This window comes from Strongylocentrotus purpuratus, unplaced genomic scaffold, assembly GCF_000002235.5.
Source record: "Strongylocentrotus purpuratus isolate Spur 01 unplaced genomic scaffold, Spur_5.0 spur5_scaffold_14, whole genome shotgun sequence".
In the NCBI taxonomy this organism is placed as follows: Eukaryota; Metazoa; Echinodermata; class Echinoidea; order Camarodonta; family Strongylocentrotidae; genus Strongylocentrotus; species Strongylocentrotus purpuratus.
In genome coordinates this window covers 8852295-8877346 of record NW_022145599.1, presented here as the reverse complement: position 1 = coordinate 8877346, position 25052 = coordinate 8852295, and the positions used below count along the sequence as shown (strand labels likewise).

General features: G+C 37.3%; 1 protein-coding gene across 1 annotated transcript in view; it reads right to left on the bottom strand.

Moving 5' to 3' along the window:
- Positions 1 to 25052, bottom strand: part of LOC105446069 (WASH complex subunit 2-like) — a 49518-nt gene that overhangs the window by 4258 nt on the left and 20208 nt on the right. The window contains exons 2-8 of the mRNA XM_030984979.1: positions 23764 to 23925; positions 19349 to 19513; positions 14856 to 14921; positions 13370 to 13549; positions 2880 to 2973; positions 1703 to 1770; positions 437 to 520 (exon numbers count right to left, since the gene is read on the bottom strand). Of these exons, the coding sequence (XP_030840839.1) occupies positions 437 to 520; positions 1703 to 1770; positions 2880 to 2973; positions 13370 to 13549; positions 14856 to 14921; positions 19349 to 19513; positions 23764 to 23925 (819 nt within the window). The remainder of the gene's footprint in view (positions 1 to 436; positions 521 to 1702; positions 1771 to 2879; positions 2974 to 13369; positions 13550 to 14855; positions 14922 to 19348; positions 19514 to 23763; positions 23926 to 25052) is intronic.

Sequence of the window (25052 nt, the reverse complement as noted above, 5' to 3'; positions counted from 1 at the left end):
TGGTTTTATGAAAACAGAAAAACAGCCAAATTGTTGAGGTACCAGATAAGTGTTTCCTGAGTAGCAACAAATTTGAATACAAAATGAAAGAGGAACTCCCATAGCTACCTCAATAACCCGGCTCTTTCTGAAACATTAAGTAAATATAATCATCAGTCCAGCTGTATCAAGCTCATCTTTAATGTTACAGTTTAAACTGGAGAACAATTTATGAAATTACAATCAAACTGTTTCCATTGTCATGTAACCAATATACAATATCTTTGATGATGTAGTTTAACTTTTCCTATTTTCAACAAAGTTGTTCATTCTTCTGCCATCCCTCCCCCACACAAAACATAATTACCCACTCCCTCCAAAACGTAAAGAATATATTCATAAACACTGGTGGGAAACATAAACTGGTAATAATGCATGCACAGGTCATGCTTTGTACCCTGTTGGTGGATGCCATTGTTGTATCAGCCGTCATCTTCTGTCGCCCTCCTGTGAACTCAGACTCTGTCTCTGTATCGGAATACTAACAAAAGTAGAGAAAACAAGAAGAATATTAGTAAATCAATGACAACTTAGTGCTTTTTAAAGCCCCACTGCACTAGTTTGGCCAGAAAGGATTATACCTCCCTGCATGGTCCCTGACAGGTGGTTATCTCACCAAATAAGCTCTCAATTAACATAAGAGGATCATGGGGGACCAATGGTCACCAATTAGGCATTGTTTGCTATATAGAGGGCGCAAGTAGATATAAGTAGATAATATTGCAGTGGGGCTTTAAGCTTTGTTTTATCTCTGAACTTCGCAAGCAAGTTCTGTTTTGTCTATTCATGAATTTTTGATTGAAATTAGCTTTAGATTGTAAATACATAATCAAAATGATTTGGTGGATTTGGTTTGTCATATCAATACCAAGTATATAAAATATCGTATAGCAAATTAAATATTGTATAACATATTATAAAACTTTGTACATTCCAAATTTGATGCAAAACATACAAGATACACATGTAAAGAAGAAGTAGTACAATCCATGTAGATAGGTTTTTATTTTGAATGATTCTACATATCTATTGTAGAACTCATACATTTCATGATTACTCTATTTATATGCACATTAACTTCACTGTCTTAGTCTCTCTTGGGCACACGCAATGATAAATGGTTTGTATGATAGACAGACCGACAGATAGACAGGGACCCTACAGAATTAATCAATTAGTGGGACCCACTGGGAAAACAACATGGCTTTAATGACAATGGGCATGGTTCTCATTTCCACTTTAATTGGAAACAAACCATGTGGACACCGTAGCTCTCTCACGTGCAAGGCAGGAGGTGGAAAACTTCAATTAAAATTGTCATATGTAATTAAGCAATTGACCCAGTGAGAAAATGGGCCATTTCCTTGGAGAGGAGCCCAGACGACCAAGAGGGATGACACGGTGGGTGGTCGCCATGGCAAGAAACGTCTACAACCACAAAAATGGTCCGATTTGACACAATAATAGGACACAAAAATTGATGTCAATTAGTAGCCTTCCACATCATGGTCAAATGTTTCAGTGTTTGTGTGAGTGTCTGTGTTCTAAGCTTGAAATAAATTATTAAGACTTAGTCCCATTCACTTGATTTTATGTTGGTAAATTGAGAGACTCTGGAAAAGAATACAACTACATTGAATATCAATCCCGTAGTGTTTCATACCTCAGAATCTGACAGTTCCGACTTCTCTGAGTCACTGAGAGTTTCCACGCTTGAATCGTCTTCTACTTCTGGAAATCAAAGAAAGAAACAAAATCAAAATAAGTGTTTGGACTTCCAAACTCATTTCCAATTCTTGCACATATCTTCAAAGAGAATGTCCAGCCCAAATACAAGTTACTTTGATTGGATGGAGTGAAGTACTAGAAAAAGATCAGAGAAAATAATAGAAATACAAAAAGATTTTTTTTAAAGACCCAGGGAAAATTTGATATAAACAATAAGATATCCTTAGGACCCTATTATCTTCTATATTGTCACTGTAAATTGTTTTTATGAAGGTTAAATAAAGATTTGAATTTGAATTGAATTGTATCCTACATGTTATACATGTTGCATTTAAAACAAGATAAATTGACAATTCAATCTGGTGCTGTAATCCATGAGACAATTTTCATGACAGTCTAGTATGTAGTATCCTTTAACACTTGAATCTTTTCTTTAATATGCCTCTTCAATATATATATTGGCAATTACTTCATAGATGTAACTACACAAATAGATGCCAATCAATATCATAATGTCATCTACAAGCTAACATTATCAACATTTCATTAAGCCCAACAGGATGAGATTAGTAGGTACAGAAGAAATGAGCTTTGTGACATCACTAAGCCATTGAGATGGTAGCTTAATCCAAACATTAATCTCACGGATTAGGCACAAATTGAAAATATTTTCTACGTTTGTAGCAATTTTGACATTTCTTGCACCTGACTGATTAGCATTCTTCATTTTGGCCTTATAGAAATATTTCTATCTGGGGAACGAAATTATAAGTTGCCGTCAAAAAAGGGAATACAAACTGCACTGAATACACTGATTTTCCTGTGTCAAAAGTGCTATGTTCATATTTCATTTACTGCATAACAGTACTTTTCTTACATCTACTTTGAAGCATATAGTTTTATTTTTTAATGACTTTAATAAAGCCTTAGCATGTTTTGAAGAAACTTGTATTTCTACATTGTATTTTATTTTTTTCTAAAACTCTGAAAAACTTCCAAAGAATAAAAAAAATATGCACTAGTATAAAGGACGTTAGTTGGATTTCTGCATCATGCCCTTTATGTTCAACTTGAGAATATTTTGTTTAATTTTTTTCTTCATATTTTAATACCTTCTTCGCTTAAGTCCATCAGTCCCACATCATCATCTTGCATGAAGGCTGGTGTTCCGATGATGTACGGAAGTGATCTATGGCCATACATGTCCTGTTAGGATAGAATACAGAATAATTTACTGATTATAAACATGTTCTGTTCAACATGACACAACAATTGATAAAAGACAATGAAGACGATTCTAGTATGGAATGATCTGTTCCAATACATGTATTCAAGTACATGCGAGTCATCGACATCGGAGCTAATTTTCTTATTCAACATAAAAATAGTCATTAATATAATCTTTATTATCAACTATAAAACTATTATCATTATCATTTAATAGCATAAATATCCACTATAATCATCATCAGCATAACTGTCATCAAATCAAATTTGATCAGATAAACCAAACAGGAATAATAAGACAGACTGAGAATTATACTAAATGGATAAAAGTCAAAATGTACATTAGACAAACTAGCAAGAGGGGATAGTAGGAGGTAGACAAAATCATAATTAGACTGAAAGAGTAGATGAACTGTACTAAGAGATGAAATGCAATTATGCAAATTTTGAGTTTTGGGGATAAATTTCCATTGTACTAAATGGCTATTTACCTCAGTCCATACATGTACTTCAAGCAAGCTCAGGGAAAAAATACATGGGGGCTCGGGGCAAATTAGCCCCCAAAATGCCCAAAAGAGCCCCAAAAAATCTTGAAAGAGCCCCAAAAATTCTTAAAAGAGCCCCCAAATTTTGCATAGAGTTCAATGCAAAACAAATTAAAGAGTGTTTTTTTCATGCAAGCATGCTTGAAAAGTAGCCCCCAAAACTTTTTTAAGTAATTTTTTTCCCTGAGCAAGCTGAACTTCACTACCTTTTTTTAATACAGGGAGGTGATGAAGGAGATAGAGAATAAAATAAACATGCTTCAGGACTACATCCCTGTCTTAAGATCGTCCTGAGATTCTTCAGACCACATCCTTGCAACATCAAGGACAATGACAGACTTCCTTGAGTTGACTTCCAGACTATTATGACTAGACCCTTAAACACACAAGCGATCTATCGTTAAGATCCCAATCGGTGGGTCGCGCACCGACCTGCATCCATGGTCTGGTTTATATCTATCAACAACATGAAAAAATAAAGATCAGTCGCTTAAGATCAGTCCCTCCAGGAGCGTAACTATACTATCAAGATACATGATAGTTCAGCATCCTTTACATTCTCAGAGTTTTTTTTTTTTGGGGGGGGGGTGCATTGCTACATGAAAGATTTATATGTTTGACATACATGTAAGTATCTTGACCACGGCTTTGCTACAAGGACAGGGTCAAGCGGAACCTTAAGCAGAGGCAAATCGAAATCAAGACTTGGACTACTACCTCAGGCCAGCGAGCTGTATGGAGAACAGCTGTGAAGTGAAAGTGAAGGTGGTCATTGTTGCTTTGCGACAAACAGTTACTACTATGTATCTTGATAAATGTGATATTTACAAGCCTCTCAAATTGTATGGACTACATTCTGTACTCATTCTGCCAACATGTCCATCAGAGATTATCACAATTTCAGTTTCACTAACATGTACCTTACAATGTTTTGATGGGTTTATACTAAAACATCTTGAGCTTAATATAACCAAATAATGCAGTCCTTAATTTCTCTTGAATCATCTAATTATCCAGATTACTAGCTCTTTCCTCAAGCCTGTCTTCTCGCGGAATGACTGTACATCTAACCTTGACATTGCAATGCTTGACACGTACAAAAAAGGATATCGAAACCTTGACTCTAAGAATAACCTTGACACATATTTCCTCTTTTCATCTTCTCAAATTTGAATGTGACAGCGATAGGGAATAGTGGCTTTGATATAAAAGGAGACATATTTTGTTCCAGTGCCAAACAATCCCATCAATGTCCAATTTCATGAATTCATTTAAAAGCAGTGGCTCATGTAATTTAATAATGTCCATCAAGTTTATGATTGATGATAAATGAGATAAGGAGGAAAACAGAAAGAGAGAAAATAGAGAACAATTACAAAAGAAGCAGCCAAAAATCACACTTATTAAATTGATAATGTAGGAACTAAGAATAAAGGGGATTATAGGAAGACAAGAAAAGAACAGGAAGAGAAGAAAAGAGGGAAAGAAGGGATGGATAAAACTGTAAAAGGAATTTTAATCGACCTACAACTCCACCCCCCCCCCCCTCCCCCATAAAAAATGGTGCATGTACATTGAAAAGGAAAAAAGAGAGAGGGGAAAAGCTAAGGATGCCCTTTAACCCTCCACATGATCATATTTTGCAAGGGGTTCAGGTTTGCGAAAGCTTCATGCAATGGAATGATTATAATTGATTGGAGACTTGAAATCAACGCTGATCAAACGAAAAAACCCAGAAGATCTTGTCAGAGACACTATTACTATTACCCTGGCCTTAGTTGAGGTTCTAGAGGCATTCAAGCAATTCTAATAATACCAGATACCATTTACTACAACCCGGGTTAGAAGAGTCAACTGTGAATAAAATACCCAGTAAAGGGGCATGAATATTGGTTCACAGCTTCACACTGATCATTACACAGCATTACAAGCAAGAAGCATCTTCTTTGTAGGTTATGAAAATTTTTATAGCTGGAGGAAAGAGCCAAGGTCAAGCTACCGAGATGAGGTTCCGATCACAAACATCCATCTTCACCTTCTATAAACTAAGTTGGGATATCATGCCCAGATGGATGACAGGAAGTTTACGTGAATGGGCAGTTTTGCTGCCTTGTTGACAACAATTTTCTGAATGGTGACCCCCCCCCCCCCCCCCCCCAATATCTCTCTTTCCACTGCAGGTATATGATAACCAAATGGTTTTGTCAAGTCTTGTGTGCTTGTTCATCCAAGATCAACGTAAAACTACTCCTTCACTGACCACGAAAACATCCCAGTGTATCACTTTTTGGGTAAATTTGGGTAAAAACATAATATTCAGGGCTAGACACTAATAGGTGCCCAGAAACTATTTTTGTCCTGGACCCCCCCCCCCCAAAAAAAAAAAAAAAAAATAATAATAATAAATAAATAAATAAAATTTAAAAAAATAAAAAATAAATAAACAAATAAATAAATAAAATTAAAAAATATGTAAAAAAATGAATAAATGATTTTTTTCTTCTCACAATTTCAGCATAGGGTTCATGCATACCCACTCTAAACACCTCGATCAGGACCCCCTTTCCAAAATGACAGTGTGAAGCCCAGTAATATCCCATTGCGAACTAATCAATTTTTTCTTCCCTCATAAAAATGTCTAAAATAGGCGAATATCTTTTAGTCCTGTGACCTTCGTTGATACAATCATTTTCACACGCACAAAGAAAACACCTAGGCATATGATGACAATGCCCTTTGTAGCACAAGCTCACCTGTTGCTTTATCGATGACTATGCTTTTTCACTAGACTTGGGTTCTAAAAATAACATCATTACCCTTCCCGGCCAGGGCTCTCCCTTTGTGTTAATTCAGTAACAAATATTTGGGGTTTAAAAATGGCTTGAGTCATCGACAAAGGGCTATTTTAATAGAAATATTAGGATGTGTGGATAGATATAGAGGTTGTCTCTATTCATTCAAACAAGAGCTAAGGGGAAAATAAAATAAATTGATTAAGTAAAGCCTTTAAATTACATTTTCACTTGTTATAGTCAGAAATTCTTATCAAATATAGATGTACATGTATAGTTTCTTATGCTATATTCTAAGCTGGTCATTCTTTCTACCATATATGTGTATACTTCATGGGAATATTATTAAGTTTTCAACTTGTTCACATTTAAATACCGAAGTAGCGCTTGATAATTTACTTGCATTCATGTATACCCAGTAATAGGCTGCTTAATTTACCTTTAGCTATTCTTTAAACAAAATCGTGTAGAATAATTATGAGCCATAATGCCCATAAAAGAAAGATTTATCAAAATCATCTGGTTGCAATAATTGATTTTTAACAACTTTACCTTCATAAAGGCATTAACAGGATAGACATGGAAAGCAAAACAAAAAAAAAAAGGAGAGAGAGGCAGAGAAAGAGAGAGATGGGAAAAGCTTGATACCTAGAAACCCAAGGTATTAAGTCTGAGATTTACAGGTGAAACTTGGATTACCAAAGTGAAATCCTCACATACTTCCTGTAAATCCAAGCTAATACGTGCCTCGATTTGATGTAAGATGTGATTATGGACACAATAATCAGCAAAAACTGACAAGCTATCCCAAGTCTTTTCACCTCAACAAAATCCATTGTGATATCTAAGGGTTTTAAGTAAATTAAAGTTTACAAGCCCTGAATCCTTTCATCCTCTTTAAAGATAATGGGAAGATCACACAACTTGCACTGCAACAGGGCGATGAAACACATCGTGTTAACAACATTTGAGGTTTTTCCCGTGAAATACCGTCCTAAAATAGTCCGCGAATGTCATCACGTGACACGAGAGGAAACCAAGGCAGGAAGGGGGGGGGGGGACATCTCTAAGAGTTGCCAAGGACCACCTCTCCTCACCCAGTCGTATCCCTCTCAAGAGAGGCATCATTGAGAAAGAAATCAAGAGCCAGGTTTGGTATTATCATCCGTTAATTGATGCTCTTAATGAGCTGATGATGGATGACTTAATTGGATACCTTGAGCCTGTGATGTGACGTGATGTGCCCTAGCATGGAATGTGACGATTTGTGAAGAAAATAAGAGATATCCTTAATTACTAGAATGTTAACACTCGCAGTGAAAGCTACAGATTCATAATGTCCTAGTAGGATTGAGCATTTGAGGTGCCTTCAATGATTTTGCTTGTTAATTTCATCACAAAATTTTTATATATAACTAGTATTGCCAATTTGAGATTCGCATTAATTTAGTGATCTCATATTTTAAACATTCGCCATTCTGTTTCTCTTTTTTTCCCATATCAATGAATCGATTACACAAGGGTTGGATCGCCCTTTAAACGGGATCTAATGAATTACCCACTCCTTACACTCCTAACAAAAATTATCAAGATAATCAAGACCGAAATGAGGCTCTGAATGCAAGGTGAAGGAAAGATTTGATCTTATCCAGCAATAAGGATGAGATTTAAGATCCTGACGGATATCAAGAGTGGTAAGGGATCGTTCTTAGGAAGTGTAGGTGCCTTCCTCACGTTGACTTTAATTATCATGGAGGGCCTTGGAGGATTGGCTGTGTAGAGAGCTTGAACTCTTCTCACAAGTCATGGTGATTGGAAATGAAAACATTGAGCAAGAAAGCATGAATTGAAAGAGCTAAAAGTAGAAAGAGGACTCTCTAAAGGCCATACACATCAAGTCTTTGAGAATGATTTGTTTGTATTTACCAACAGTAGCCACACCAGTATCAATACTGTTCTTCCTACAGTCCCTGCAATTATTATTACTCAAGTATTGCCAGGTGCCCATGTATTTTTTACACCTGGGTCAAGAAAGACTAATGCAGGAATAAGCCTTGTCCAAGAATGTAAGCACCAAGCAAGGATTGAACCCAAGAAGTATCCATGTTAGTGCACTCTTCAACCCTGTTGGGTTTGGAAGCAATATTTGACAATTTTATCAGTTGTTTTCAGGGAAAAGAATAGAAAAAGATGAATCACAGACAAGATGACTGGGAAGTTTGAAGAAAAAAAGATAAAACCTGTACTTTGAATAACTTTTTAAAATGGCTATATATATATATGCGTAGACTATCTGGAAAATGTTTAAGTGCATAATGATGGTGGCGTCCAATTTCCAAATTCATGATATAATGAATTAGGGGAATCAAAAGAGCCTTTGTATATCTACAAATTCACTAGCAAAATAAATAGCAGGGCATCTTGTGTATATTTAAAAATGCACTCAAAAAATGTCTTGCAATTTAACAACAAATTTCATTATAAAACTTTACTTTTTTTATATCTACTTGTACTCAGCACCCAAGATGAATTTCTACTACATAAAACTACACAGAATTAACTTCTTTCGTCAGTCATTTCACAATTTAGTCATTAAAGCATTAGCGATAAACTCAATGACAACGACCAGACAGGAGAGGAAAGACCGCAGTTCATGTCTGAATCGCAACAACTGGTTGGAATGTCATCAACTTCCAGCCGTTGGTCAATCTGATCAGAACCATCAAATTTCCTGTGGGAAAAGTCTCTAATTTGTCCGATGGGAAGACCGAAGGACAGGACTAATGGATGAAACCCTGTGAAACCATGACAAGTTGCCTGACATGGGTAAGAGGAAAGCGCATCGATTCCCGCCGTTGGATGGCTACAGTTTCAGGTTAGGTGATACAAACAGGAAATTGGGTGACGTCAAGAGAATCTGACCTTTGGGGTTTTCTCTTCCCCCTGGATCTTCTCCCCCCTTTATTTTATGGTGGAATGGAGAGAGGGGGCAAGAAGGACGGGTGTCTACATGTTTTGTATGTGATTCTGCCCTTCTGTGTCTCTACAGTTACTTAGAAATTTAATATTTTGTGCTGATTTGCCTATTACAGCAGCTAAGTAGAATACTTAGTCCTTTTTCTGTAAAGAGGAGACAACATAAAAAGGATGTAAATAAGCCCTCCATGAGAACTTACATTTTGTAGGTACACGTATAGTAGGGATAGATGGCTGATATGCGCTTTACATGTATGAGGGCTTAGGTCCTTCTTGAACTAAATTGACAGCTAATCAATTCATATTCTCCTGTTACTTGCTCATCTGTGCAGCTCTGCCGAAATTCATGCGATTCATTTTTACTTTGTGAAACACATAAAGGGATAGGAGGTACATACAATACAGTGGACTTAACCGTTGACTGAAGTCCTTCTGATACTGAGATGAAAAGTGAATGTTCACAAGCTGAGAAGCCTTGCTTCCCTAGGACCTCTGCAAGAACTTGATGGCTGACAGAGCCAGGAAAGATCAGTTTACCTTACATCAGACTATAATCCTTTCCTATGTGAATCTCCAGAGAGCATGGACTACAAACCATACCAGGGGATTGTCTCACAAAGACTAAGGTTAACTTTAATTTGAACTTAACTATGGCAGGCTGTCCATGCCACTGTTTGCTCTCACCATTATAATCTTTAGATTATATTTGTTCCTTCAATAATGAATCATAAAAAATATTAATTCTCTAGATTTATGACCATGATTTGTATGTCCCTTGAAAGACCAATGCCAGTAAATGATGAGAGCAAACAGTAGCATGAACGGCCTACCATAGTTAAGTCCAAATAAAAGTCGATCTTAGTCTTTCATTGGCTAAGCAATATGTGCTCCTATGATGAATGCTCCATGGTTGAATTCTAACCATAATGATTTAAAATCAATTTCCAAACTGCAACCCTTGACTCAACACTTCACCTATCTCTAACCTTCAGACCACCCCCCCCCCCCAAAAAAAAGAGGAACAAAACACAATGGCGACCCTGGCCCCAACCCTTCAATCTGTGCAAAGTCAAGGCCTAAGCCACTGACACTTCTTGAATCACAAGTTCATGTACATTCCTATCAAGCTCATCATTAAATTAAAAAATCTTTCCTGAGATAAGTTGATTCAATCTGCTAATCTAATTGGGAAAAATAATACAGAAAAAAAATTCATCAAAGAGACAACAAATGGCTCTTCAATCTCTTTCACTTCTATTTCATGATAGGGAGGAGTGTATTAAAAAAATACTCAATGTTTACACCAAATATATCCTACAGTGTTCACCTAATATTCATAAAATTCAAAGATACTTGTATCAGAAAGATATCCACAATCAAAACTTACAAATGAGTGTTTGCGGTTAAATAAACACAACCAGAACCTCCAATAACAGTCATTAATCCACAGGAGAAGCACTCGGTGACTGCCGAATATTACAACTTTGCTCAAGATCAAATTCTAGATCTTCCGAAAGTTCATTCAAGATATTGATCACAGTGAAACTGGAAATATCAGACTGTCTCCTTGCATAAAAAAATTAATCTTGAAGATCATCAGAATAACAAAAATACAAATGCTGTAATCGCTTTCCTATCAACCTGGTTATTTCCAAACAAATCCTCAACGTCCGACACTCTCTTCCTATAGGTAGGGAGTGGGAGAGAAAAAGGAGGAGGACATATATATGACAGCTACAGAAAGAAATTGCAAATCGTTTGAAGGACTAAAGATTATTATGACTGACTAAGACTAAACATTGGCCTGGGAATACTTGTGTACAAAGCCAATGGCAATAAATGAGAAATTGTACTAGAATTGCCTCTCATGACAACATGTGACATTGTAAAAATAGATACAAAAATCAACTTACACGCAATATTCCTTATCATTATTATTATTGTATATAATATACTTCACCAGGATATATATTCCTTGAGTTTTTGTTTTCATTAGTCTCATATGTGACATATCCATGACACAAGAACTATGAAGTATCTCTATACACCAATATAGCAATTACATGCTATTTTGTCTGTAAACACATCTAAGATTTAAGTACATTATATCCAAATCATTGCATTAAGTTAAGCCCTATTACTGCTTATATCAGACCAAAAATGAAGAGAAATGACACATATGATGTCAATTAATGTCCACATCTCTATTCTTGGTAGGACGAACTACCTTAGACTTACCCAAACTAGATCTACACATATCCATTAAATTACTTGAATATTTATACAGCTTTCAAGACTTAGCATTTTTGTTCTTTCTTGCAATTCAACAGGCAAATGGATCCAATATTGAGAAAAAATATCTTCTATGATGACCCCCCAAAATTTTAAAATTGAAAGAGAAATTTTCATGAACAAGAAAAAGTAAATCAAATCGTCTCTACTACTGTAAGATACGTGAAACTATCCTGTTGTTTACTTAAAGTTGTTACTTAAAATACAGAAGAAGAGTACGCATTTTGTAGGCTGCACCCCTGTAATGGCTCCTTCCCAAAGACTTTAGGAGCGGAATTGAAATGTGCATTGACATTTGGGAGAGGAATAGTGAAGGTTTCTGATGAATGCTCTAAATCTTATCCTGAACAAATCTACAAGGAAATTAGTCTCGGAGTAATGACTTTTCCCAAACTAAGATGAGGAAATGAGATACTCGCTATGCTTTCCTATTGGATAAGCTTACAAGAGAACATGACATAGCGACACCCACCCACCCATACCAAAACATTTGGGGCATTCAATCCAAATATTATATCCATAGAAACAAAAACAAACAAGACACTGTTTTGGACCCTCCCCTATTAAAGGTGCTTTCTACCTTTTACCAATATATCTCACATAAGTTATGATGATAACCATGATTTTAGCATGGTGGCACTGTAGTGCAATCATAAATTTTACTATTCTTATTGAAACTCAAAATAATTATTTCCCTTGTACTACATATATTTTTACCAATCTTAAAGATTCGAAGGATATTTTGCAGACACTTTAAAACAGATTGATAAATAATTCTGATACTTTCAATTCTATGTCAGAATGTTAATACTACCTTGTAGTATCATTACTTCCCTGGATTAATTCTGCAACCCCCCTCCCCTTCTCTGTCATGGAATATTATTTCATCTGTTCGACTCTCAATCAAGAGGTTGAGGGTTTGAATCTCACCTAAGCACTAACGTCCTTTGGTAAGGCAGTGCTACACATGTGGTTGCTAAGCTATGGCGAGGATATAATGTTGGAGTGCCAAGAAGCATTATAGTGTGACGGACACGAGTACTATACAAGATGCCATTATAATACTGTTCAAGATAAGGCACCATCTGCACTTTGTCAAGAAAAAGTCCATTTCAAAAAGGATGTTCAGGAACCTTTTATGACCGATTATAGGACATTGTAATAAATCACAGATTTCAATGACAGGAATCACGGGCTCCACTTCACATCTGATCGGGACATTCTATGATCATTATCAATTCTTTCCACACAGAAAATCATTACTACGGCTTTGCAAATCTTAAGATGGTGTTGAAGAGAATCGTAATTGCATGGTTGCAGGAAATTGCATTCAACTGAATGTTTGAAGCATGCAGGGTCATGTTGGGGGAAAACAGTACTTGTGAATAATACCAATAAGCCAATTATTCTGCCTTGGACAATGTTGCAAATTGAATCCTGTACGATAGTAACTCGTTCCAAAGAAATAATGCCTTAAAGGGCATTTATTTTTTATATGTTGTGTTTAATCGCAAATTTTTAGACCACAGGGTCTAGAGGATAGAGCATGGTAGAAGTTCTCTTAAAGCCCCACTGCACTACTTGTAGCTACTTGCGCCCTCTATATATATATATGCATAATCTGTGACAATTGGTCCCCCATGATCCTCTTTTTATTATGTTAATTGAGAGCTGAGTTGATGAGATAACCACCTGTCCAGTGACCTTGCAGGGTGGTCTAATCCCTCCTGTAAACTAGTACAGATGTGCGTTAAAAGAAATAAGGTATACCTTTGCTTCAAGAATGGGATCCACAGCCTTGTAGGTTGGGTCTTCATCTTCTGAATCCGAGTTGCCAGCGTTAGCGTCCAGGTGCTCGAAGCCGGTGTCCAGGACATTGATACCTAGGGTCAGCGCCTTGATGACCCGCGGGATGACCTCTGCTTCTCTCTGCTCTCTAGTCTTCGTCGCCTGATTCATTAAAATGAAAATAACAACAGTCAAAGCACAAATCATTTTTTTTTTCTTCAAAACAGATGGTCCATAGGGTTAATCTCAAATCTGATTAATGGATCTAATCCCTGTCATTTCTCCTAAATGTTAATGATTGGTCAACCTGATTAGTGGTTTTAAGGATAGGAAATAATAAATTCATACTATGTTATTCCTTAGACCAGAATGAAACAGAAAGGAATGGATACTGGATGGAGGAGAAAGGAAGTGATATAGACAGACAGTGAATAATACAGAGAATCTAAGAATAAGACAGAAACCGGTAGAGAGATGGAGAAAACGGGGGTTGCAAAGTGAAAGGGAAAGAGACAGAAAAGAAAAGAGAAATGAAGAGAGAGAGACAGAGAGACACAGAGAGAGACAGAGAGACACAGAGAGAGATAAAGAGAGCGAGAGAGAGAGAGAGAGAGAGAGAGAGAGAGAGAGAGAGGCTAAATAGAAAGAGGGAGATAAAGAGGGAGAAATAAACAAGACAAAAATGAAAGAGGATGAGAAAAGTCAGGTGAAATGAAAATCACTACATTAAGCAGAAGACAAACTAAAAGTTAAGATGACGAACGAGCCAAATTTGGGGAGAACTTCGGAGACTGACATTTGACTCAATTACTGCAGATAACTCCTGCACTTTAGGTTGAACCTTAATGAGCAGTAATGATGGGAAATTGTGTTGAATTGAAACCTTTCATCATGAGACCTTATGACATTTCCTCCAAAGACGAAAGGAAATGGAGAAATATGTCATGATAATCTTATTGATTCATTCCTCCTCCATGAGGGGGTGGATATAAAGACAGAAGTGCCACGTGAAAGAGCCCGTTTCATATATTACGAAGACAACCAAAAGGAAGGTAGCAAGATAATTTTAAAGAATGAAGGGGAAAATGGAGAGAGAGATATACCTGTACATATCTTGATGAGAATAGTAACTTTTTCATTGCTTAATGTGCCCCCAATTCAAATGTTGTATCCAACATTTTGTGGATTAAGAAAGGCTTGTTTTTCTACTTGAAACTAAAACAAATGAATCAAATCTGAAGTCTGATCCATTGAAACATATAACACTGTATCAATTATATTTCAAATCTTGTCCCATTTTCTATGTTTGTAAACTCAAATGTCAAATAAGTTACATAATATGTATTAAATCAACCTGTTTATTTTTATTTTTTTCTTCAGATTTTGTGGGGGGGGGGGCACAGGGGCAAAATCATTTGCTAGGGGCAGGGTAAGGGGTTTAACACTAGCAAATTGTCACAATACTTACCTGTTCTTTCTTATCTTTCTCAGATTGGGAGCCTCCATCAACATCCTCTGAATCATCATATACTCGCTGAAAGACAATGATATTGAGAAAGAATACAATATGAAATAAATTTGGTTACATATGTCTAGGTCAATCTACATGCAGAAATGTAATTCATAATAATCATCATATACTCTCTGAAAGACAATGATATTGAGATAATAAACCGTATGAAATAAATCTGGTTACACATGTCTAGGTCAATCTACATATAGAAATGTAATTCTAATTGGAAGAAGCAGAACAAAAAGTTGAAGTATTTACATATTAGGAAATGGGAAAGTATTAGAGATGGAGGAAGGGAGAGAGAGAGTAGACAGAGGAGAGAGAGAGGGAGGGATTGGGAGAGAGTGAGAGACAAAGCAATAGAGAGTGAGGCAGTGTGTGTGAGAGAGACAGAGAGAGAGAGAGAGAGAGAGAGAGAGAGAGAGAGAGAGAGAGAGAGAGAGAGAGAGAGAGAGAGAGATACCGAGATGGAAAGAGCAAGGGAAAGACAAAAGGAAGGGAAAGAGAATACAAGAGAGAAAGAGAAAGGGAGAGGGAAAGAGAAAGGGAGCAAGAATTAAAGACAGCAAGAGAAAGGGGGCTTGAGAAAGAGAGGAGACAGAGAAATACATGTACACATTAGACTAAGAACAGTGGACTGAGAGAGACACAAACTGGAACAACAAATACAAGAGAGACAAAATCAGTGATAACAGTAGCATGAAAACCAGACATCCAGATAGAGAGAAAGAAAAACAAAGAACACGAGAGAGAGACAGAGAGAGAGAGAGAGAGAGAGAGAGAGAGAGAGAGAGAGAGAGAGAGAGAGAGAGAGAGAGAGAGAGAGAGAGAGAGAAGAGAGAGAAACTACAGATCAAAAGATGACAGCCAGACAGAATAAAATGGTGGGTGGAAGAGAAGAGAGATTCAATGTATCAAGCATCTAACATGACGCACAGGTAAAGCACCCTGGTTACACGTCAAGCGTGACAGGTGTATCATTGTTGACAGTAGTCTACGTTGTTATCTTCAAAACCTCATGTCTGTCAGCAACAACATTACTCAACAACATGTAGAACAATGCAAAGTCAAAATCAAGATAGGCGTCAAGCCTGTTATTTGAGAAGAAAATAATGCTTTTATGATCTATCTGCACATCACATGAAAGGTTTGCATCTAGGGTGACAACTGGTAATGTCTGTAATATTGCCCTTGCATTTTCGATGGTTGAACATTGAAAAATCACACCAATTTCATTTTTAGTTGCAGGTGGAGATGCAGAATTTAAGCTACACATACACTCATCAATGGACATCTGTCTGAACACCCTTATAAACTTGCTTTGTATAATAAGAAACCCATTATTTAAATGATTTCTTAGGGCCTCTCGCATGAATTAAATAAAACTCCAAAATAAAGGAACTACTTGAACTTTCAACCAATCAGAATCAAGTATTTTAGACTTGCATTTTTGGTTGAGATGCAGAACTTATCAATGGACATCTGCCTAGACACCCTAATAAACTTGCTTTAATGATAAGAAACCCATTATTTAAATCATCTCATCTCCATATTGAGTACATTCAAGACTTGCAAATTGTAAGCAATACAAGTCCTGTAAAACTTTCAAGTGTAGCTTGTAAGTTTAATAGTCTGAAGTAAATGACTCTAAAATTTGACATGTCTAAGGCCTAGTACAGTACATACATGTACCCAAAGCTTTGACGTAAAAAGAAACATAATTCCTTTGGTTATCCACACTGTGATAATAAGTACAAGTAAATCCACTTGGTATATCATCCTTAATGTGGACTCCTCTGTAGGTTTGCAAAGTAATTCTTTCAGCTGATGTCAGTCACATTCCATGAATAATTTCAAAGTATTGAATCTATTATTTGCGAAGGTATTCGACGGTTACCATCGTAACAGAAAAAATATGTGTTAGATGATGATATTCACATATTCACAGTAAAACAAAGTTAAGGTTATGTCCGATTTTAATTCCTATTCTGGCTAACAAGAAACAAACTGCTGGTAAACCATTACAATCCATGCCTACAAGTATGTACTGGACATGCACATACTCAACGAAAAACACCTGTGAATATTCCACAATTAGTCGCTAATTCTTCTATACATGTATACATGAATCCCCATAATACACTGTATGCTGGCTCACTGAGTGTCCATATAACAGATACATACATGAATGTTAGAATGTTAGAATTGTAATTGTGGAGTGAATTAATGCGATTAATCCATCTGTCTGTAGAGGACATCAGACAAATTTCTTGTTAGTGACCATAAAGGGGAAGGGGGCAGTATACTTGAAGACGCCTCCCCATGGCCACTCCCAAAGTGACATGGCGCGCTGTAAGGGGTTTAACAGTGATGACCTGTCCCCATAAATGAGTGACTGCCCTTGAATGCAAAAGTTTAATTAACTCATCAAGTATTCTGATCCCACATTAATGAGACTATGTACATTAATCAATACGGAATAGAATGTGACTCATAGGACTACAGCAGAATTTTTCAGGACATGTCTGAGCTACGGTACATGAGTGTGGAACATTTGAAGTTCATGCTGTATGAAATGAAAGCTAATTGCTAGTCACTGATTACAAGAAGGATAATCCTGTTGATGTTAATAATGGCAACTCATACATGTTTACTGCAGAGAATACAAGGTACATTTACCTAAACATGCATATTTTCATTCTAAAAGCATTGGTGTCAGTTTAGTCCTAACTATTTTACATTTAATGGGCCATTTGCAAATAATAATAATAATAATAATAACAACATTTATAATGCGCACATATCCATCCCAAGAGATGCTTAAGGCGCCTAACAAGGTAAGTACATTGAACGAAAATAATTTAACATAATTAAATATAATTCAACAACGTTATAACATCAGATTGTGAAATACACTACGTCTTAACTAAGAAATTCAGACATTAGATATTAGAAATACCTGTGCATGTAAACGTCAAGTATGTCACAGACCACAGTGTACACTGTCCATATCAATATCTGTGTATGTACATTTAAATGTAAATGTAGTGTGTAACATAGACCACTACAGCTACTTTCACATATACACATATTTCGAAGACGTTACCTGTTCACATATAGGTATAATTTTTTTCTTTCCTGACAAAAAATGTATTTCATTAAATAATATTCCAGCAATTTTTGGGGGGAGAGTAAAAGAATCAATTCAAAAGATTGATGTTGCAACTAAAATGACAGACCGTCTATTTCTTTTCCCATCACTCCCTCTTCTGATCTAAACAATAAGAGCATTCTATGGAAAGGGGTAACATTGGGGCCTCATCCTGAACCGCCTATACTTCTTGCTTCCAGAACATCCCCCTTTATGTTGTGTTTACATTGTGCCCAGGGTACTTCATTTTCAATCTCTGTCAGAGCTGTATCCATGCTCCACGTTCACAATGATGTTGACAGGAAAACTTTTCAAGTGCAAATCAAATTTAAAGGATTGGCATGATCCTAGCACCCCCAGTATCCGTTGCTTCCACAACATCCCCCATCAAGCTGTATTTGGTAATGTTGATATTGGGAGTATTTCAATATGGATGCCCTTCTCTTTTACTCCCCAAATTGCCCACATCCACCCACCATTATCTACTCCAGCATGAGTAAGATGTCTTGCGCCATCTTGCATGTGTTTACCATCAAGATTCTCCAGTCTGTATCCAAACAGCATGTTATTCTGATAAGTTTTTGCATATCTGCCTATAGCATGCAAACTATATAATGCAGTCAACCTGGTTTAGCAACCACCTGTCTACAAAAACTACATTTTTGGTTACCCTTGAAAACGGTTTCTCATTGAAACATGTACTAAAGGAACTTGTACTTAAAGACCACCAGTCTGTAAAGACCCCTTTTCTTGTCTCCCTTGGGTGGTCTTTATAGACAGGTTTCACTGTATTACATCATCCTCTAGTAAATAGCAAGTCTACTTCAATGGACAGGGCATTCTTTATGTGGAACTTCTTTTTACTTTCTGGAATTCTTGCCTTACCTTTCAGTGAGCCCTACATGTACACCCTGCAACTGCCTGGTAACTGCCACAAGACATGACCTTACATAGCCCTCATGGCTAAGCTCTATGCGACAGTACGTGTGAATGCACCATAAACACAAGGAGAAGAGGCTAACACGTTACAGACTTTTTCAACGATTCTGCCACGGTATCAACCTCTGATGGGCATATCGACACTAACAGGCACCCAGTGCCTATGGGTGACCAAAACCATGTCTGCACCCCACAAATTTCAAGATTTTTACAAAGGACTCTTGCATACATGCTCTAAAAATATTTCAGTCTGGACCTTCATAGTGAGGAGCCATTTAGCACACACTGAAGGCTACAACCATGGTTTTGACCTTTATGAATCTAGGCCTACAAGGAGAGAAGGGCTTACTATACGTACGTTTTCAATGAACTGTGTATTGGCAAGCATGAGGAAGTCATTGAAGGTGTTGTGAACCCTAGAGTCTGCACTCTTGGCGTCGTGGACGAGGCTGTCCATCCTCTTCTCCAGGTCACTCGTCTTGGACATCATCTTCTGAGAGAATTCCTGCAGGTACAGGAGAAGCTGGAGGGTTGAAGAGAGAGAGAGGGAGAGAGAGAGAGAGTGATGAATGAAGGTGTAAAAGGTGTAAATTGGGTATATGGAAAAAAGGATTATTATTGACAATGCTTGTTTGGAGTCTTTAGAGCCCAAAAATTTGATGGCAATATTTCACTTGAATTGTATTGAGGAGGCGAGTTGGCTCAGTCGGTAAAGCGTCCGTCTGTCGAACCAAAGATCCCGGGTTCGACTCCCACCCAGGCGGATGACTGAAGCCTGCGTTGTGTGTTAACGTGCCCCTTCCCTTGTTCATAGACGCAGGTTATGTCAAGTGGAAAACACTCCGTCCCTCGGATAGGACGTTAAATGGAGGCCCCGTGTAGAGAAGAGTCACTACCTTTGCACGTTAAGAACCCACTACACTATTCGTAAAAGAGTAGGGGAAAACCCCGGTGTAGTGGTCCACCTGCACCCCCCAGTACAAGTTAGCAATATGCGGAATACCGCCCTGCTGACTCCAAATTCAGAAGGTTCAGAAGGTATCATAATGTGAAAGAGGATGTCATTTAAGATACATTTCTGCAAGGATTTTCAAAAAAAAATGTGTTTGAAGTTGAATAATGATGAAAGAATACAAAATTTATATTTTCTGTTATACACAGAAAACCTAAATTATAAATCACCCATTTATCAATATTTGTCTTCAAACACACCTTTTTTTTGGGGGGGGATCTTCGCAGAAGTGTGTCTTAAATGACATCCCCTTCACATTATGATACAATTTACGATCAAATTGTTATAAATTTGGGGCAAATTTAGGGCTCCTAACACTTTAGAGGGGCTTTAAGAAAACTTTTCCAACTGAGGGACCAAGTGTTCTGACATGACTTACTCAACATGAAGTACAAGGAGTAGACCTACTTATAAATTATATATTAATAAAAACAAAACACATGCATTTTGCAAAGATTTTGCATGACCCTAAATTATTGATAGCCATCACATTAAACTACTAATATCTAGCGAAAGGTACAGTATGTAATCTCACTTAAACTTTTTTTTTTCAAAGGCAAGATTTAAATACACTTGAGAACTATTTCTTGTTCATATGAGCAACTGAATATTATGGATCTGTAGGGTAGTATTTTTCATGTTCACTGATATCTTTTTATAATCTAAACTATATGCAAGGCACAGGAGAGCTGCACATGTTTGTTTACGACATCATAATTTGACATCAAAAGATAGTGGGTTTAATTCCAAAGCCAGGGGTGTTTTGGGAAGGGCTTTCACGTTAGTCTAACCGAGGTCAATGATTTGATCACTACATCTACGCACAATCCATTCTCAAATCAGTTGGACCTCAAGGCTCAAACAGATCCTATCAAACGGATTCTGGCAAAGCTCAGGGCCCTGTTTCACAAAACTTGTTATCAATGACAAGTTAGAATGACTGTTATAAGCTACTGAAATCATGGCATCTGATTGGCTGAGAGCAGATTTGTTGCAGATTTCTGACATTTGTTATTGATAATAAATTTTGTGAAACAGGGCCAAATTTAATCTCATGAATCATGGATTCAAAACTTGACGACACACAAAGTGGGAGGAAATACAGTAAACAGACTTTAGTGTTTTTTAGAAGTTGGGTGTAAATGGGAAGGGGTGTTTAGGGGTAGAGAAAGTACAACAGTAACAACTTCAGTAGCTCAGAATAAGGATAGGAGGCAGTGATAGGCGCATAAAATATATTGGATAGATTACATGAAGTATGATGTATTTCATGTACGTGGTCTCAATGCTGCTGGGTTACAAAGTTACATGCAAACATTACAGAAATCAAAATTAAAGTAGTGCTTCTGTATATAGTTATGCAACATATACTCTTCCTATGAGGAATAAAAAATAAAAAATAAAAAAAGAAGGAAAAAGAAAACTAACTATACTCCAGAGGTGGTCATAAACTGTTTAAAAGACATTTCTGATTGTTAAAAATATTATGTACTTTGGAAACTATATAATGTGCCAACAGGGTTTATTTGTAACTGTTAGTTTGTATAAATAACATACTTGTAAGAAAACTGTTACTAGACTGTGCGGTTGGGAGTTTGCACGTCCTCCAGAAACCACGTAATTCTTCTTGTGGGGAAGGTTCACCTCCGAACACACCCCTCATGTGACACACGCCCTCACAACGTGCACATCATGATACGACCACAAAGCAATGTCATATGCCATGACGTCAGCTTTAAGTGCTAATGATTCACCTTCAAGAATGTGTACATTAGCTGCATCCCTTAAATTTGAAATGTTATCTCTAATTCACAGGATGTAACTTCAGATAATGGTTCTTTCAACGCAATCTGGCCAGCCATTCACTTCAGTTTTACCTGATTTTAAATGCACTTGAATGGTATTGTTTCCTAGCCAAATGCAGAAATATGGAGGATTTAAATTAAGAGATGCTTGAATTTCTGTCTATCTATCAAGGTACGATCTCCCAGTTAGGAGGTTGAATGATAGCAACATTTGTCCACACATCTCTGTCTTCTGCCATCCTACTACACTCTTGCAGTGTCATTCCTCTTCATGACTTATGTTCCCCTCCCTGTTAGTGCTTGGTTTCCTTCTGGGTCTGGTACCTTCTACTTTTCCTTCCAATAAATTATAATGTCTTTTTATTTGGCTAAAGTTTGCCTTTCTTCCTTTAACCTTTCCCATCAGGATATTTTGTTTAAGCCCTGCCATAAGCAGTATTTCTGTCAGTTTGAATTTCTGTGCTTTGACTATATTGCTAATATTGATTAATCATTTGAAAGAGAGTCAAACATGTTTCACCATTTACTTGACTACATAGACCACCTGTCTGTAAGGACAACCTTGAAATAATGCTTCTCATTGAAGGTGTGAAAAGGAAACCTGTGTATGAAAACCATCTGCTAAAGAAAGTCTGCTTTTGAGGTCGCCCTTTGCCAATCTTCCTGAACAGGTTCCAATAATCACATTATAAGTATTTCTCTTAATCCTTCTTTAAAACCAAATCAATCAAATCGTCATGTTCTTTATCCCTTAAGTACCAGAACATTCCCAAGTTTGACTCATCCAAAACAATGTATACAAGCACATATGATTTGTCATGTCTTAAGTTTTGAAATTTCCTATTATCAATGTTGTAGTCATGTCTCTGTGGATGCCAATGCAGTATTATTAATGTTTCGTTCCTATTTCTTTGCTATCCTTTGCTATCGTGTTTGTTCTGGTTAAACGGATTCCCCAGGAAACGATACAAACTGGCATAGAAAATTAAGCATCAACATAAAACCTAAAGAAACATGGTCTATCCTGGGAGTGAGGCAAGAAACACTGACAAGGAATCTAACAAATGTCTTTGACTTGAAGCCATCTGCTTCTAATAATGACTCACTCTACCAAATCAGAAATCTTGTATGGGATGCCAAGTTATATGACTTGGAAGTATCCTGCAATAGTCCTTCCAAAGCAACCTTTGAGAGGCTTCAAACAGGGTTCCAAGTCATTTTTCATGTTTTGACTTTGACATGATTTTAAGAAACATATGAAGTCTACGTTATTGACAGCTGTTTTCACCTATACAAATACCTGTGTGCCAAACTGAATGTGGCATTGTGAAGTAGGTGTGGTGCTGGCCTTGACTAAGCAAAGATTATATAGTTTTGGGAGGGTAAATAACCTTCTCTTTTTTTCAAGCTGGCAAAGGAAAGAAAGGAAGATTTGAGATTCACTGTATTTCAACCACTTAAAATCTATGATGACCGGGATGAAAATATTGAAATGATAACAAACACTGGCATGAGCAATACCCATCATTTTACTCTTGGTACATTTGAACTTTTAAGTTGTCCAGGAGAATGTTTCACAAAGACTAAGATCGACTTTAAGTTGGACTTAACTATGGCAGGCCATTCAAGCCACTGGTTGCTCTCACCATCGGTCTCTTAATTATGATCTTTAGAAGTGTAAATTCTGTAGATTTGCGACCATGAGTGGTACGTTCCTTGAGAAACGAATGCCAGTATTAAAGTGATGAGAGGTAATAGTGGCGTGACAGCCTGCCATAGTTCAGTCCAACTTAAAGTCGATCTTAGTATTTGAGAAACACTCCCCAGAACCATGTGCTCCCAAAGACCTAGACAGGTTCAATGCCAAAGGCCAGATCTTGCGTCCTGTTCTGGAAGGGGATTACGTAGTGACTCAAGCAGAAGAAGAAGGTATCTATGGGATAGTAGGCTACTTACTCCTGCATCTGATGCTAGCGACCAGTTCTGACTACTCTTCCTTATCTCTGGAATGGTCAGGGGTTTCTCCCATGGCTTCTGTTGAGGTGCTTCCACCACTGCTAGCTGGCTCATCGAGTCCATTCCATTGCTCTCCGATGCAAACGAAGGCAACCCTGCAGACTGCATAAGGGTGAAAGAAGTGAAAGAGAAACGATTGAAAAAGATTGTATGATGAGATTAATAGTTTTTCTTGATCCAGACATTTCTGACTTCTTGGTTATTTGTTCATATTTATATTTTTATAAGTATCCAAACAATAAAGAATCTATAAAGGCATCTTCTTAGGATGGCCAACAAAAGTACTATCAACAATATTTACTAGCAAATACATGTACAGTAGCACAGAAGTAGTAATATTAGACGATTCAGGTTCAGAAAATGGGAAATTCACTCTTTCTAGGTCTTTTTCTGTCTCATTATTTTTATTCTCTCTTCTCTTAGATGTACTCCTTATATTCTGTCCTTATCCCCCTACTCTCTCACACACTTGTCCTTCTCTCCGATTCTCTCCCTCCCTCCGCTGTCACCCTTTCTCTCTCTTGCTCTCTCTCTTTCTCTCTCTCTCTATCTCTCCCTCCTTCCAGCACTCACTCACTTTCTCTCTCTCTCTCCCACCCTCTCCCTTTCTCTTTCTCTCTCTCTCTCTCCCCTCTCTCTCTCTCTCTCTCCCTCCCTCTCTCTCTCTAGATCATGACTCACCCTCTTCCACACACACACCCAGAATCCAAGATAAACACGGTAAAGCACATGATCTACCTTCTTCGATCTCCGTCAGTCACAAGACAGACACACACATCAGACTTTAATACTGGATAGAAGGACTTAAGATCTACCATCCCAAGATCCTTGAAGATTTCGGTTCTCCCAGGGCAGTGTGCTCCCAGGCCAGCAGGGCCTTATGAACTTGACTTGTACCCTCCCTCATGTTGGTACTGCACTTTTGCACTCTTTCTAGACACTGTACATCAAGTCATATCCCACTAGACTGACTTAAAGCCTGTCTGTACTAGTTTGGCCAGGAGGGATTAGACCACCCAGTAAGGTCACTGACAGGTGGCTATCTCATCAATTCAGATCTCAATTACCATAAGAAAAAGAGGATCATGGGGGACCAACGTTCACCGCTTTGGCATTGTTTTCTATATAGAGGGAGCAAGTAGCTTCAAGTAGTACAGTGGGGCTTTAAACAAAACTTCAGAAAGACCAATAATTGATACAATGTAGGCCATTCCGAATGATGTCATCTT